The 18,014-nt window shown below is 39.1% G+C and overlaps 1 protein-coding gene across 3 annotated transcripts in view; it reads right to left on the bottom strand.

The window, feature by feature from the left end:
* DLG2 (discs large MAGUK scaffold protein 2) overlaps positions 1 to 18,014 on the bottom strand; it is a 320,377-nt gene that overhangs the window by 5,323 nt on the left and 297,040 nt on the right. For all 3 annotated transcript variants that reach the window (XM_053456582.1, XM_053456584.1, XM_053456583.1), the window contains 2 exons: positions 15,944 to 16,043; positions 1,087 to 1,137 (listed from right to left, as the gene is read on the bottom strand). In XM_053456582.1, the coding sequence (XP_053312557.1) occupies positions 1,087 to 1,137; positions 15,944 to 16,043 (151 nt within the window). The remainder of the gene's footprint in view (positions 1 to 1,086; positions 1,138 to 15,943; positions 16,044 to 18,014) is intronic.

Here is an 18,014-nt window from a genome sequence, read left to right as displayed (position 1 = left end):
GATTGGGGAGAGGACGCGCCGACAAATTGCCCTCAGTTCAGGTTCATGGGAGAGGAAGTCACTGCAAGCGCCAACCTTTTGGCAGAACTTCCTGCCGGGTTATGACCATGGAGATATGGACAAAGATAGAAGACAGGAGATGAAGGAGAAGAAGATGCAGAAGCAGAACTTTGCAGCTTTACAGATATTTATTATTACAGCTTTACAGATATTTAATTCAAGTAGAGATTAAATTAGTAGATATGAAGAATTTAGGTGGGAAAAAAAAAACCTGGTATATCAGTTTTAAAATTCTATTCAACATGTTCTGGTCATGAAACTATCAGGTCCATGAGATACTAAATGTGACCCCTCAATTAATACGCCAGATGAGTTGACGTGTTCTGTGCCCTTGAGTAGATCATGTTTGGGCAAAATTTGCCTTTTTTTGCCTGCATTTCCACAATTTTTAAGCAATGCATACATTTACTGTTGATATAATTGCTATCAGCTACCAATGCTTTGTCCCTCTCTACGACTATTCCTCCAGCCTTCTCTGAACAGTTTTAACCAGGTATCTTTGCCAGAGAGGCTTATTCCTCTTGAGTGTAGTATATCTACTACCCGGATAATGCATCCTTACGGAATTCAAGAGTATTAAGAGGTTTTTCATGAAATATTAAACAGCCTGTGGCTTTACCCATTACCATATGACCTGGAGAAATTTCCCCATTTTTGGAATTTATTTCATTTTTCTGTATATATTGTTTGGAACATAAGCTGATTATTACTACATAACATAAATGAATGATTGTGGTGTTCCTCTATATGATTTTATGGCAATACCAAATCACTACGGTTACGGAACCACCTCGTCGTTTAATATTTAGATGTGGTTCCACATGGACTTTACTGTTTTATTTAAAAAAAAGGTATTTCTCTTGGTGAGTCATGAATTTTGCCATCCCATCTGGTTTATGTAAAATCTGTAACGTAAATGTTTTACGTTGATCAAAAACAACAAGACAACTCAATATCGGGACGAGTAACTTTATATTCACGCGCACGGCTGAAACATATATATCAATTTAAGAAGCAAAAACTTACTTTCTTGTCTTGTGACAGGTTCATATGATAAAATGTAGTCTTCTTGGCCTCCTTATAAATGAGAACAAAGAAAAAAACACATTAGGAATATAATAAAATAGACTGTATAGAGAGCGTTTGGGGTCACTCAGAAACGTCCTTGTTTTTGAAAGAAAAGCTAATTTTGTCCATTAAAATAACATGAAATGGATCAGAAGTCTAGCGCACACGGGGTTAATGTTGTAAATGACTATTGTAGCTAGAAACGACTGATTTTTAATGGAATCTCTTCATAGGCGTACAGAGGCCCTTTATCACTCCCATCACTCCTGTGTTCTAATGGCCCTTTATCACTCCCATCACTCCTGTGTTCCAATGGCCCTTTATCACTCCCATCACTCCTGTGTTCCAACGGCCCTTTATCACTCCCATCACTCCTGTGTTCCAATGGCCCTTTATCACTCCCATCACTCCTGTGTTCCAATTGCCCTTTATCACTCCCATCACTCCTGTGTTCCAATGAACCTTTATCACTCCCATCACTCCTGTGTTCCAATGGCCCTTTATCACTCCCATCACTCCTGTGTTCCAACGGCCCTTTATCACTCCCATCACTCCTGCGTTCCAATGGCCCTTTATCACTCCCATCACTCCTGTGTTCCAATGGCCCTTTATCACTCCCATCACTCCTGTGTTCCAATGGCCCTTTATCACTCCCATCACTCCTGTGTTCCAATGGCCCTTTATCACTCCCATCACTCCTGTGCTCCAATGGCCCTTTATCACTCCCATCACTCCTGTGTTCCAATGGTACGTTGTGTTCGCTGATCCAAGTTTAAGTTTAAAAAGCTGTGATTGATGGTTAGAAAACCCTTTTGTAATGATGTCACAGCTAGAAATCTCCTTGTTTCCCATGAAAACAGCTCAGTGACCCCAGTGTTAAAAAACAAATCAGCTAATAAGCTTTTGTGAACTACAACCCCTACCACCCTCAGCGAGAATAATGATGTGGGCGATGGGAAGTATGTTGTGTAATGACACTGACGTGGTCTATGCGTGCAGTCTACATGTATGTAAAGCCACATCTATTGTACTAATTTACTAAGGTGGTTGGGTCATTTTTGAAAAGAAAATAATTTTGGTAGCTTTTTTATTTGGTTCGGCATTTATATAACAATTATATCACACGACAGGATGCACAGTTGGTCTTAAACTAGATACTTATTAATATTTTAACTTAAAAAATATATATATAGGTTTTCCTGGGAAACCTTTAATTTATTTTTAGGATTGTCTTTAACTATAGAAAAACTACAGAAATTGGTCTGACTTCCAAGGTATTAAAAGGGTTAAACAACTACCTATTTAATGATTCATAATGAATTATAATTAAGCTATTTTGTTCAAGGAACTTTTTTTTAAACGAAACTTTAAGACGACCTTGCTCCTTATTCGATGGTACCAAATAATACCCGATGATATATCATTTTATTCTCTTTACTTCCGTTAATTTTCTATTTAGTTCTCCAAATCAATTTATTGTTACGTTAACAATAAAAATAATGAGAAACAGTTCTAAGGACAGACGGGAAGTACATTTAGTAAATTTTGTACTTCAGTATATCATGCAAATGAGCGATGACCCTTCTGTTACACTTCTGCAAGGAGATAATTATTTCTCAGATTAGATGAATGTAGAACATTTCCGCTGGAGGCAAGCATTGTCCAACCTTGGCAAAGTCCTTGTACTGACATTATTTGTTAATACAATGTGACAACATTCCCAACATTTTTATTTCATACAACGACCTCAACAAAGGAGCTATTTATGGTGATCTGGGTATAGTCACACACACATTAAATGGACAAAAGTATTGGGACGCACCTCTTAATTATTGAATTCCGGTAGCAAGTCAACTAACTAAATTTCTCTCCACCCTCTACAATCTGGTTTCCTTCCACACCATTCCGAGACCCCCCTTAACGACCTAAAATTACTAACAACCTCCTCCTGGTTCAAATCCTACCTCTCTGACCCTTCTTTTAGTGTCTCCTTCAAAAGAACTTGTTTCTCTCCCCTATCACTATCTGTTGGTGTCCTCCAGTTCTTGGGCCTCTACTCTTTTCCATCTACACCTCTTCACTTGGACAACTCATATCTTCCTTTGATTCTCTGTAATATTTTTGGTATTCCCTTCAACCTTGTCTGTCAGGGAAACAGAAGTTCTCCAACACAATTTCCCTTCTCTCTTCCAAACTCACCTTTTTTCTCAACACTGTATTATACTCCTTTTTACAACCCCTAAAAAACTCTCTCCTAAAAATGTTTTCCCTCACTGCAATTTTGTACATTTTCTCCAACAAAAGGTGTTCCTGAATCTCTCCGATGTTATTCTTCTCTTACTCTGGCCAACCGTGTCACACTCTCCAGCTGTAGATCGGGTGATGTAGATGGCGGCCATTGGCTGAATATGCCCGACCACTCGCTACATGAGCATAAAACCGTAGCGCACCTCTGCCCATATCCAGATTCAGCCACACTTACATCGCCAAACCATGTCTATTGGCATATAGACATTAAAATACCTAAGGTGTAGTAAGTACAATGTATATACCCAAATATTATAACTTCCACATAATAGGGAGTATGGTCTATGCCAGGGGCGTCCAACATGCGGCCCGCAGAACCTCAAGGTGCGGCCCGCATGAGATCGGCAGCCAGGATCACAAGAGCCCTGCTGCTTACTTGTGGGAGGGTCTATTCTCTGCTCCAGTCCTGCTTCCTCTGTGGGGAGAACGAGGGAGGCCGCGCCCCCTGCTGAAGTCTGTGATCGGCATCGAGTGCTGTAGAGCAGGTAAGGGGGTGGGGGAGGTTGTGTGAATGAGTATGTCAGATTGAGGGAATGAATCTGTGAATGAATCAATTTGTGTGTGTGTGATAGCATGGATGTGTAAGTGCTGGAACCTAGGCATAATGGGTGTTAGCAATCACACTCCTATCATGCCAAGTCAGCCAGTACATGCTGAAACCTGGCTAGCTGCCCCCTTGTGTATTGATGCTGCCAGCAGTATGGGGTCTGCACTTACAGCCACCCTGTACCAGCATGTATTGGCTGACTTGGGATGATAGGAGTGTGATTGCTAACAGTAATCTGCTAACAGCAATCACAGTCCCATCATGCCTAGGTTCCAGCATTCACTGGTTGCCTGGGTATAAAAAGAGTGTGTTTGCTGTTAGTAATCACACTCCTATCATGCCAAGTCAGCCAGTACATGCTGAAACCTGGCTAGCTGCCCCCCTTGTGTATTGATGCTGCCAGCAGTAAGGAGTCTGCACTTACAGTCACCCTGTACCAGCTTATACTGGCTGATTTGGGATGATAGGAGTGTGTCTGCTAACAGCAATCACACTCCTATCATGCCAAGTCATATTGTTGATTTTTTTTTTTGTCCAATTGTGGTGTGTTACTTTTAATAAAAGTGTGGTTACACACTAAAATTGGACAAAAAATACAATGCCCAGCCAACCAGTACATGCTGGAATCTGGGTATGCCTGAGATTGCTGTTAACAATCACAATATATAATTTTTTCGTACAATTTTGGTGTGTAACTTACTTTTATTAAAAGTGTGTGGGGGGTCACTTTCAGTTTCGGCTAAGTGAACCCTTAATTTTCGGTTTTGGTCCAGAATTTTCATTTTAGTGCATCCCTAAAATAAATAGAACTATTTTATTTTTACTTATCCAGAATCCTGAATTTGTAGGCCCAGAAATCCCAGAAATCAGTGAGAGGAAAGGTAAAGGTTTTGTGTCATTTACTTTATTTTAATCTGCATATCTTATTAAAGGCCATATTTTCTCTCAGTGAAAAATGAGTGCGGCCCTCGCACGTATACAATTCTGATGAAGTGGCCCACTGCAGAAAAAACTTGGACACCCCTGGTCTATGCCCTAGTTTAAATACTCAAGAAATATGAGTATATAATGTGTGTGTGTGTGTATATATATATATATATATATATATATATATATATATATATATATATATATATATAGTCTTTAGAGAAAACTTTGGGTCATATTATATTTTTTTCTAACTAAATAAAAACCTTAAAATAGAACCTTTGTAGGTTGCTTATTCCTCTCTTTTGTTTGTAATTGCCAATTGATTGGAATGACTAGCTGCTGAATAGCATTTCCCTTCTAGTCATTCCCATATAATAACAGCAAGGTCTTTCCTAATTACATTCTCTGCAGAGCGATGGACAGACCTCTTGTCCAACAGATATTCAGAAATCAATACAAAGATTGATTACCTGCAGTCTCTTTGTAAATCATCTCCTTACTTGAATACCCCGTTAGGAGACGCCTATTAAATCTTACGCTACTCACACTGAAAACCTTGTGAACCAGCGTGTCTTGACAAAGCATAATGCGTCCACTTTATAAGGCCATATTTTTTACCGTCCCAGTATTATTTGCAAGCGGTCCTGCTGACACCACTTTCTTTGCTAATAACATGTCTGCTTAGGAGTGCTGAATTATGCAGATGTCAGAAAATGAATTTGGCCGTTAGTTATTGCCTTGAATTTCACACTTTGAGTGTCATTGTAGAAAATCAATTTAGAGTTTATGAACCTACTTGTGTTCACCAGAGAAATGTATGGCTTTTCCCCACTAATTGAAAATACTGCACGTTAATGGGATTTCTACTAGAATGATTATTAGTTTTTTTTTAAATTATCTCTCTCTTCATGCTTTTATTCTAGAAATAATGCACACCCTCTTTGAATTCTATGGTTTTACATATCAGGACAGAATAACAATCATCTGTCCCTTAGAAGGTCTAAAAAGTAGGTAAATATAAATACATCCTCAGATGAAGAACAACACATGACATATTACACTGTGTCATGATTTATTCAACAAAAATAAAGCCAACATGGAGAAGCCATGTGTGAAAAACAAAGTACACTTTTACTGCTTCCATAGGAATTAAAATGCTAAGTAGCAGACAGATACTGCTAGATTAATTGATCATTAGCGAGGGTGACCAGCTCTACACCACAAACACCTTATACCAACTGTCAAACACAGTGGTAAAGGAGTGATAATTTGGGCTTGTTTTGCAGCCACAGGACTTGGGAACTTTACAGTCATTGAGTCGACTATGAACTCCTCTGTATACCAAAGTATTCTAGAATCAAATGTGAGGCCATCTGTCGGACAGCTAAAGCTTGGCCGAAATTGGGCCTTGCAATAGGACAATGATCCCAAACGCACCAGAAAATCTACAACAGAATGGCTTAAAAAGAAAAGGTGTTGAAATGGCCCAGTCATTGTCCAGACCCCAACCCGACTGAAATGCTTGCTGTGGCAGGACCTATGCATGAACACAAGACCTCAAACCTCAATGAACTTCAATGAAGCAACCTTGTAAAGAGAGACTGATTACAATTACTTCAAGTCATTGCTGCTAAAGATGGTTCTACAAGCTATTGAATGATAAGATGTACTTTGTTTTTCACACATGGCTTCTCCATTTTGGCCTTATTTTTGTTGACAGTGTAATATGTCATGTGTTGTTGTTCATATGAGGTTGTATTTTTGGACCTGCTAATGAACAGATTGTTATTTTGCCCTGATATGTAAAACCATATAATTCAAAGAGGGTGTACTTTCTATACAGTGCCCTCCACAAAGGTTTATATGGGCAAAGAGGGCTGTGAAAAATTATATTTTTTCTTTAGCCTTTTTGATCTTTGATCTTATCAACCTTATGTACTATGTAACTATGTAACTGCCTCTTACTTATGAACTGATTTGAAGCAGGGCCGTAGGAAGAGTGAGGCGAGAGAGCCACTTGCCTCGGGGCAGCTGCAAGGCGACGGACAACCCCCCCCATCAGCAGCTGCCAGCAATGTGATTCACCAAGAAGCCCCCCCTAAAAAACAGTAGCGTATCTATAGGGGAAGGGTCCACCACCCCTGGACTGTTCTTCAGGGGACTGCCGAGGCAGCTGCATGATTGTGATCTCCCCAACCAACCCTGCTCATCGGGCGCCTCCGTGGACAGTGCGCACCCAGTGTAAATAAAATAACCTTTGTAAAAATAATAGCTGGGGGGGCGCAATTTGTTTATTCTTGCCTCGGGTGCAAAATGAGCTAGCTACGGCTCTGACTTGAAGTATTATAATATGAGAAGAATGCTGGGTTCAGTATTCTAACAAACACAGGTAAATAAAAGAATATATTACCTTGTAAATACCCTACAAAGCTGCTGAACCACTTATAAAATTGCCAATGTGACATATAGTGCTCTACTGACTCATGCACATTTTCCTTAAGCTGACAGTTCCACTTAGGCTCTTTGGTTGTACAAATTAAATTTGACTTTGGAAGTGTTTCAAAAATGGAAATAACCAGTTTATAAGCAGTGCTCAACTCTTTTAAAGAGCTGAATGCTCACATTATATTCTACATAAGCAGGGTCTGAAAGACACCTTTTTTAATCTATAGAAAGAGCCCAGAAGAGCATTTATGAGGTTGGTCGAGATGCCTGGCTCACAATCTCCATTCCGGTTTACCCCAAAGGTGTTGGATGGGGTTGAGGTCAGGGCTCTGCGCGGCCGGCCAAGTTCTTCCCCACCAAACGCATCCAACATGTCTTTATGGAGCTTGCTTTGTGGTCTGGGGGCAGTCATGCTGGAACAGAAAAGGGTCTTCCCCAAACTGTCCCCACAAACTCAGAAGCAGAGCATTGTCCAAAATGTGTTGGTACTAAGAGGCCCAAACCCTGAAAAACAGCCCGAGACCATTATCCTTCTTCCATCAACATTTACAGCGGGCGCTATGAATTCTGGTAGGTAACGTTCTCCCGGCATCCACCAAACAGGATTCATCCCTCAGACTTCCAGATCAATATGTATATATATAGTTTGGCGGTGCTCCTCAAAACAAATTAGTTGAAAAATAAATTGAAATTATAGAGGTGCAAAGGGTATAGGGGATATCACTGAGCTCTTCAGTACGACCCATTCTACTGCCAAGATGTGTCTATGGAGATGGCTGCCTATGGGCTTCATTTTATACACCTGTTAGCAATGAGTACAGCTGAAACACCTAAACTCGATAATTAAGTGTTCACACACTGTTGGTCATATAGTGTACATTTTTATTGGACCAACATCTAAAAAGAAGACAGGAGTTTAGCGACCCTAGAGATGTCTTCTCAGAAAGAAAATCCATAGGAAGTTTGGTCTCTTACTTTCTATTGATTGTGCTTTGCTTTCATCCCATAACATCACAGTCTCTTTCTATACATGGTATTCTTTTTAAGACTACCCACTCCTTAGTTTGCTATTCCATCTGAAGAGGAGACCTCTGAGGTCCCAAAGGGCCTGCATATCCTTAAATCAAAATATAAACTTCTTTTAGGCTATATCATTGATTTCAATGAGAGCTCAGCTCCTATTGAGTAGAACGGCAGCCCTTGAATATTTTTCTGATTATACGCCTTCTGATACCCGGGGGGCAGAATAAATTTATGGGTATTGGCCAGGCTGACAGCCGACGGGTTTCTAAAGCCTGTTTATCTACAGATACAGCCCCTGTTTGGTGAAGATGTTGGCGTATATTTGATGACTACTTTTGGGTGACTATTCAATGTTATAACGATATCACGTTTGTTTCTGTACAATAGACAATGCAGTTATAAAACATATTGAAGAATATGTAATTCATTCGGTATTTCATCCTGGGCAATTTATGGACATTCTGCACAGAGCTAGTACGACAATGACGGCCACAAGCACCTTATCACCCGCGCCATATGCACAGAGCTATTATATTGATAAGGACGCACTAGACAAAATAATAACGGCTAGATGAAATTCGCAAATAGATTGAGGCTGAACAGACCCTCTATGGGACATTAGAACCGAGGCTTTCAAGATGAATTATCTCCATGAGAATGATGTTGTAACGTGTCTAGGCTATCAAACTGTGGTCATTTCTAAACGAAAAAACTTTTTTTCATTGGACGGAAGTGATTTTATTTGTGGATTATATTCTGGTAAAACACATTTATCTGGTTTTTACATGACCAAAATAAGGATTTTCACCTCTTACATGAAGTGCTAAATGGCTGCCCTTTAACAATTATATTTTAACTATATTCTATCCCTTATTCCCTGTTCATTGGCATACCTGGCATACCGGAGATTGCCGGGTGAGCACTGCTTCTCCCGTTTTCCGCCCCTGCTCCCAGCCCATTTTTCCTTTAAATGGGGGTGTTTTCCGCTGCCGTCAGCAGGAACTCCCCTGACGTCAGCAGGAACGTCCCCGACGTAAGTGGGACCGCCCACCGATGTCACGGGACCGAGGTAGACTCCGGGTAGCCGGGGGCCCAGAAGTTCCCTGGTATGTTCATTGATTGTCTGGGTTGTAAGCATAACTGGGAGCTTTTGAGCGTTGGCTACCTGGAGCCTGTGGGACGCGGCCAGGACTACCTTCTGACATCACTGGGGAGTTCTGGTACATGGTAAATGGTTGGGGAGTGGTGCATGTCAGGACCCCGCTCTCGCGACCCGGAGGATTTGGTTGTTGACCCGGACAACTGGAGGAGCGGCGCTTCTCCCGGAGTCTTCCGGCAAAACCCGGAGAGTTCCCAGGTATGGTCGTAGGAAACCAATATTTTATGGAGCACTGAACAGGTCCACTACCAACAGGAGAAGAGATGTTGCCAATCCGTTTTAATGAATTAGCGTCGTGGTATGGATATTTTTGAACCAGGGGCATTCTTCCCACCACTGGCTTGATCTCCAAAGATACTGGAACATCCACATAACTCATCGGACTGTTAAAATGCCTAAATACCGCGTCACACTTGGCTTACAACTGCTTGGTACATGACGTAGAATCTTAATTTATTAGGATAAGGCTAGCAGTACCTTTACTTATGTCTCCCCCCAGCTGCCTACCCCGCGGCCGCTGGGAGATGACTTCATATCCCGATGCTCCATGTTTTAATGCATCATTCTTGACTACTGCGGACACTCTGTTCTCTGGGACCATTATAGCATTTTTCTATATTTTTTTTCTTTAAATGAATAATAAAAAAATGCATTTCATGAAGACCTGTCATCACACAACACTTAAAATGAATACAAGCCTCGATTTGTCAAGTAATGACAGAAGTTTGCTCCCCCCCCCCCCGGGAGATGCTGTCGCCTATTGATAAATCCCAGCTTTCGCAATTTAAACTGCCAAAAACAATGAAATGCGGTTTCGCGAGACGAGAGCGCGCCGTCTCTTTCCTATTAATGGTGTTTGAGTCAAAATACTGAAAATGATAGGTGCTTCAGAATGACAAGCAGCGCTCCCACACAAACACACGGTGCGGACAGTCATTAATATTCTCCTGCGCGAATGAGGAGACTCGGTGGATTATTTCATGCCACGAGAAGTTATCATCTATAATTACCGAGGCATAGAATTGAACTTGCTTAGTGTTTACAGACACTTCATTTGGAGAGTCAGGAAACTGTCACTTTCGCAATGAAAAATAAAAGTGGGTTTCCTCTACATTAAAATGTGGTCCTTAGGGAGGGTAGAATCTTTTTTGAGTTTTTACATTTCTCTCATTGACATATACTCAAACAAACAAAACAAGGCTGGATTCACTAAACGGCGAAACTTTATTTTAACCACAATTCTCATCATTAAAGTGAACCTATCACTTTTTTCCAAATCCTAAATGTGATAGTAAATTTGCTGATAGTTTCTGATTGCTTCAGACAGCCGGGAGTATTTTAAGTAAGTTAGGTCATCATAGCCCAATTGATTATTTCAAGATAGAGTCTTAATAACATAGGGGTCAGGGTGCAGCTGTACCTCCTTAACATGGAGCGTCTTGGTGGAAGAGGAGGTGGGCTTTTTAACCTGGAGGCATCTTGGAGGGATTAACATGATGGGCCCTAAATTGATACAAAAAAATGTCTCATGGTGGCCCTAGCCAGCTTTGCCACATTCAGACACATATCTCGGCCAGTTACCTCTAAACCAATTATCCCTCAAATAATTTTTGGCCCTTTTCACCTGGCCATTTCCTGGCCATTCTTTGAAAAGCTGTGCCTTGGAATGAGGCTGGGGAGAAAAAGGAGAAGAAAGGAAGACAAGAAAGAAAGGAGAGTAGAGAAAAAAAAAGAGAATAGAAAAGGGAGAAATGAAAGAACATAGACTTAAAGATAGGCGGACAATGCAATAAAGCATCTCAAAAAGCAAGCAGGGTGCTGGGGTGTATGGCCGGTGGCATGAATAGCAGGAAGAGGGAGGAGGTTCTGCCACTTTACAGATCTCCGGTCAGACCTCACCTAGAGTATTGTGTACAGTTCTGGAGACCCCATTTCTAGAAGGATATTGATACATTGGAGAGAGATCAGAGGAGAGCAACTAAAACGGTAAGTGGTTTGCAGGACAGCAATTATCAGGAAGAGTTAAAAGATCTTAATATGTACGGCTTAGAGGAAAGTAGAGGGAGGAGGGGTGCAAATGAAACATTTAACAAAGTACATGAAAGAAACGTATTAAAAACGAGGAACAATGTTAGAACAAGAGGTCATGGTCTAAAACTAGAGGGTCAGAGACTTAGAGGTAACGGAAGTAAGTTCTAATTTACTCAGAGGGTAGTAGATAAATGGAACAGTCCCCCAGCAGTAGTGGAGGTGAATACAGTGAGGGAATTTAAACAAGCATGGGATAGACATAAAGCTTTCCTCACTATAGGACCTGACCAAAGACTGATATTGGTTTAAACCAATAGAAAAGAGAGAAATGAGAGGAGAGAGAAATGAAATGAGAGATAGATGAGAGGGGAGAGAGAGGGCAAAAAAAGACGTAGAAGAAAAAAGAGGGAGAGAAGAAAAAAGATAGAAAGTAGGGAAGAGAAGCAAAGAAGGAGATGTGAGAATGTTAAGGAATGTGGAATAACACAGCCGCTGACCCAGTGTTCCCCGAAACATAAAGAGGTATGTCTGAGATCCAGGACTACCTATTTATCCCAGAAGATGAAACCTGGACTGGGGCAACCCTACTACCAAATGATAAAACTGATAGTACAACAAAACCCCAAGTTACATGTATTTTTAATAAATTAGTTTAAATTATGCTAAAAGCTCTAGGTGGATGTAAATCAAATGATTGAAAGAAATTATTTGCATATATCAAACTTTATTTTGGTTAAAACTAACCCTTTTTTTAAGCAATTTAGTTAATGGACATTAGGAAGATTTGACACAATTTAATAGTTGATCCAAATCAGATTAATGATCAAAGCAAACGCTTAATGACCAAATCAAATGATTTGAACATACGAAAAAAAACACAACTCTAAGCATTTTAGTATTCGTCTCCCGAGCAGGACCGAATCGGCGCTTTTATACTGTTAACGATAATGGACCCCTCGCTATTTCTCATTTACTACCTACTGAGCCAAAGTTGCATTGTGCTTATGCAAAAGTTTGCCGGTAACGCCAGGATCAGATATTTAGTCTTTTATCCGCCTAATAACCGCCGCTTTTTTAATTTTATTTTATTTTTCTATCTCCCTGTTGCTTTTAATACGATAGCAATTAAGCTTCACTGTGAACAATGGGGGGATGGCAAACGAGCGTCCCAATCCGCCAGCCCGGTGAAAATGGATCCAGCGGAGCGGAGTAACACAGAAATAACCTCATTACCATTTACACCCTTTAAACGCCAGGCAGATGTTCTCAGACGTTGAACGCAATGCTCCGAAAAAAATCTTTTTTTTCAAATTTCTGCTTTGAAAAGTAATAGAACTGTGGCAAACTCTGCATAATTATAAGCCGTTCCAATGAATTACTATTGGATCCTGAAATCACCTGCCTTCTAATCCGGCCACAGCCAATGGTTAAAAAATGGACTGGATTAAACAAGGGGGCACATAAAGCAATTGCTCTGGGGCCCCAGAGTGGTGCAGGGCCCTGAGCCCCCATTGTGTTGTGGACTTGATTTGTAGTAGGCTGAGGCGGCTGTGAGTTCTGGATTAATGTGAGGGACGGTGAGACCCCAATCAGAGAGGAGCCCAGCGCGGAGCCGGCTCCTCTACCCCAGCGTCCAGCTGTACCCAGACAGGAAGTGTGGGAGGGCTTTAGGTCACAGAGTGTGCTCTGATTGGTCGTTCAATCGTTGCATTGCTGTAATCATCATTAACCCCCCCGAGTGCCAACAGAGTCGGCAACCTCCACAACTAACAATTAACCTTTGTGTGAATAGTAAGGGATAGTAGACATCACCAATGGCCAAAATAAGGAAAGGCTGCTACTGTCGTGATTTTTTTACCTGGGAGTAAACAAATCGTAAAAATGTTTACGGGCCGATGGCAACGAACAGGGGATGAGAATGTTTATTATTAACCCTTCAGATTCTGAATGCGATGTGCATTGCATTGGAAAGCTTAAACATTTCATTCTTCTGTTCACTTATAGGGTTAATTCTGAATGAAAACATAACTAGCTATGACATCAGCACTTAATGCAGGCGGACGGTAGGAGCGACATTCACCGGGGATGTGAATGCAACCTCTTAATGTGTGTTATTCCCACATACTAAGTATCCCGGCGTGTGATTCACTAACATGTATCTGTTAAAAGAAACTCAAGACGGGAAAAAGGTTTTCGTTGAAGGCTGGCACTCGGTTCAGCTATTCCATGCTTCCCTTTATGCTTTCTTGCGTTCAGATTATTCACGGTGTTTATTCCGTTAACAGACAATTTACGGGAGAAGACAGAAGGCTAAAAATGGTTACTTGGCTGTTTTGAAAAGTGTTTTATTTGATTATATAAACAGCTAGCAATAGATCACACTCCCTAAAGCAAATGTGTCCCTCTTTGGCCCTTTGTTAGTAGGTAAGAGTTAATTTTGTAATATAAAAAATATGTATTTTCAATGCTTGGCTTAAAAAAAAAAATGTACAAAAAAAATATCTTCTGGTTATCCGTAAATTACTTATTTAGTTGAAAGAACCTACCTTCCTGTGACATCCAAACTAATAAATAAATCAATCATTAAATCCATCAATCAAATAAATTATTTAAACAAAAAAAAAAGCTCAGTCGTCTGAACATCTGATCAGTTTTGAAAATCCAAGTCAGAATGACAAACATGCTGAAAAAACATTATTTTAGACAAGAAAAAAAAATACAATCCATAAAATAATATTTTAAACCAGCAAGTTTCGGTTATACATAAAGCTTTTCATCACGTTATCATGCAATTACAAGGCTATTAAAAACATAGAGAATTGTAGCATTCACGACTGGGCAACAGATGAAAGTCTTGTCTGTGCATGCTGGGAAAGGGGGGTCCTCGGGAAGTTTTAAAATAAATATAAATTAATAAATAAAAAAACAACGTAAATAAAAAAAAAAAAAAAAAAAAGGATGAAGGGGAAAAAAATATTAAATTTAAATGTCTTAGTGACCATTCCTGGGAACTTACTCAGAGTCTTTGCTCCATAACCGTCGTCACCTAATCCCGAGATGTCCTGCCCCGCCGTACCCAGAGAGTGAGCAATGAAAGAGGAAGACAGCCGCAGAAGAGGAAGGAAGAAGTCAGTGGAATTGAAATGGATACTACTATGACAGACCATGATGAGTACAGATCTGGATCCTGCCTTTATTTTGAAGTCTTTGTTTGGCGGGTATAAATTTAGGTTTAGTTCTCCAGCGGCATCTTTCCTAATGTACAGCGCTACGGAATATGATGGCGCTATATAAAACAATAAATAACATTAATATTGGCACGCAAGTTACGAGGTTCCATCTGGTTCCGGACTGTAGCACAGAGAACATTCATATGAACGACGTCTTTTGGACTCATTCCCTGAACTTGGTAGATACTCGTAAGGGAGTTAACCGCACTGAAGAGTTCTCATTAGGTGGTTTTTATTATATATAATATATTTTGCGGGGATACAGATAAATTGTTTGTATTTTACGGAACGCAATAAAAACTTAGGTAACGGCCTCAGCATGAGGCATGAAATTTCTCAAATGTCCTGCTGTGAATATTATAAACTGTCCATTTAAGCAAAACAGACAGCAAGCGATAAAACAATGTAAGATCGAATCAGGATCATATTAGACACTGAATCTCAACATGTAAATGATAAGGAATTGGTGCCCAAGAATGTAAGGAATATTTTAGTAATACTTCAGAGTTGAATGTGGAACAACTATGCTGAAATATTACCTTTAAATTCTACCGACTGTTGGGCCTATTCGTACTCACAGCTAACCCACAGCTTCTCCATTTTGGCTTTATTTTCATTGAATAAATCATGACACTGTGTAATATGTCATGTGTTATTCGTCTGATGTTGTATTTACCTAATTTTTAGACCTGCTAAAGAAATCAATAATGTGTCATGGATTTTTTTCTTTTAGAAACACTTTTTTTGTAGATAATGGCTGAAAAAAAATAATTACCGATGCCAGCTACAGTAGGTAACCAGATGTTTAATTTCATGTTGCCTTGAGGAAAATCATTATGCTCTACTACCTTGTCTGCCGATAACCTTATCTATGTCCTTTTTTTTTCCGGAACAGAACAATTATTTGCTCATCCGACCTCGGCCACTGTCTTTGAGATTAAATTTACATTTGCTAAAGATTACTTTACAGTGCATAAAAGTCAACGGATCCAGATAACACTCATTCACCGGTCACAGTAGCAATGCCTAGCCTTCCTACGAGAACCGTATGCCTAGATGTTGTGAAGGGGGAGGGGAGGGAACGTGTCATGCGTGTCACCCACTTTGTGCCACACGTGACATCATCTCTTAGAGATTACTTACTTTCCGGGTCACTTGTTTCCTGATCACTCTGCTCCTTGTTCTTGTAGAATGGGAACTTTCGTGAAAAGATGAGGTTCTTTTTACGCTTGTCATTGAATGACTGTGAAGGAGAAAGGGCATGGGGCAAAAAACAGGGACGTCTAATTGTTGTCACACTCATGCTGACAAAACTAGTTCGTAAACGTGGGCAAAACTACAGTGACAGAAGTGTCATACACGACTCACAGGAAAGAAAAATCTATTATTCTTCTTAAATTTGTTGATTTACCTACAAATTTGTCTCAAATGTGTTTGTTCTCCTGTCTAAATAACTTATTCCATTTCTTCCCGTTCAAGAAAAGAAAGATGGGGCTGACAATAAGCCTGTTTCGTACTACTTTAAGGAATTGACACTAACATTCATAGTCTTCACGCCAACCTGGCATTATAATTTCTTATTAACATACAGTTATTAGGAATTTTTATTTTATATGTACTATTTTAGGTTTCCACTTAGAACACTACTGGGAAAATATAGCATTTTCATCTGAAATGTTTTAGCTAATGTGCCGGTTTTAAAAAACGCTGCTCAGAGATAGGGGAGGTTTTGATTCATCCTGGTGCAAAATTTTTTAAGTCTACATGAATATTTTTTTGGCTGCTATGGTGATAAGATAAATATTTCCACCAAAATTTGCCCTTTATAAAAGAAAAAATTGTATTTATTTTCTGGGTTACAAATTTATTTAGAAGTGCATATAATATAATATAATATATATATATATAAAATAGAAAAAAAACTCTTGTATTGCGCAATAAGCAAAGCTAGAATAGAAAATAGCAAATTTGACAATTTGGTCCCTTGCAATACTAAAGATTAGTACTAGATTTATGATTAATATTGCCTTTTTTTATTTCCAGAACTCCTATATGACATATTGCGCACACATATTGAATGTAATTTATGCGAACTTTTCTATCAGTCGAATAATTTTTTTTATTTAAGGAAAAAGAGCTTCAAGAAGTCCTACTGGATTCCACCATCGGCAAAAAAAAAAATGTACACTTCTCCGTCACTGAAGTTTCATACCACTTTTACATTTGAAGCATTTTTGAATTTTAGAGCTATAACAAATTAAAAAAAAACAACAAAACAAATAAAAAACAGAAAATAAAATGAAATTAATTCACATCTATGAATATCTATTAACTCTTCCACCCCTGAGAAGTAATAGGTCTTAGTAAGGCGGACCGACAAGGTGAATGACTAATTTTAATGATACTAAAAAAAAAAAAAAAAAAAAAACTTTTAGTGCGTTAATATCATTAACACCAGGGGTGAAAGAGTTCAATAAACCAGATGTTAAATAAATACATAAATCATGCTAAAAGAAAAGAAAATTAAACAAAAGTCATGCTTATGTATAATGTGAAAAGAAAAAAACATGTTTGCCGGGATATGACTTATGAATATGATGTAAAGAAATCTCTGATAATGTATAGGTCTTGGCATGCAAAAGGCGTGTAACGTAAAGGCGTTCTATAACGGAACCTGGGATGCTTAGCGCATGAACCGAGTGTATGGTTTCTAATACAGGGGATGGAATGCCTCGATAATTTCCTGCTATGGAGATGTTATCTGTTAATGGCGTCTTGGGGGTTTAATGTAATAATAATTACAACACATAAAAAATGCAGAATAGTATGCCATAAAAATAGTGTAAGGTCCCTTTAAATTATTAATGTCAAACTGGTAGGTGAAAAAAGGCACTGTGTATAAATGCAATACAATCGTATATTACACTGATAGATCCAAACCCTATATATATATATATATATATATATATATATATATATATATATATATATATATATATATATATATATACATATATATATATATCTACAATGTATAGTTAAGGTGACCATATCTCATAATTAATTATAAATGCCAGTGGAAAATATATGATAGAGCGGTATTAAACTCATCCCTGCCCCAGAGGATACAGCTGTTATACGTTCATTAATGAATTATACCGTTTGGTCACCTTATCTATAGTAGCTATTACATTATTCTCAGAAAACCAAAAAA

This window comes from Spea bombifrons, chromosome 2, assembly GCF_027358695.1.
Source record: "Spea bombifrons isolate aSpeBom1 chromosome 2, aSpeBom1.2.pri, whole genome shotgun sequence".
NCBI lineage: Eukaryota > Metazoa > Chordata > Amphibia > Anura > Pelobatidae > Spea > Spea bombifrons.
Note: the sequence above shows the minus strand (reverse complement) of the source record. Positions and strands in the feature narration are given on the sequence as shown.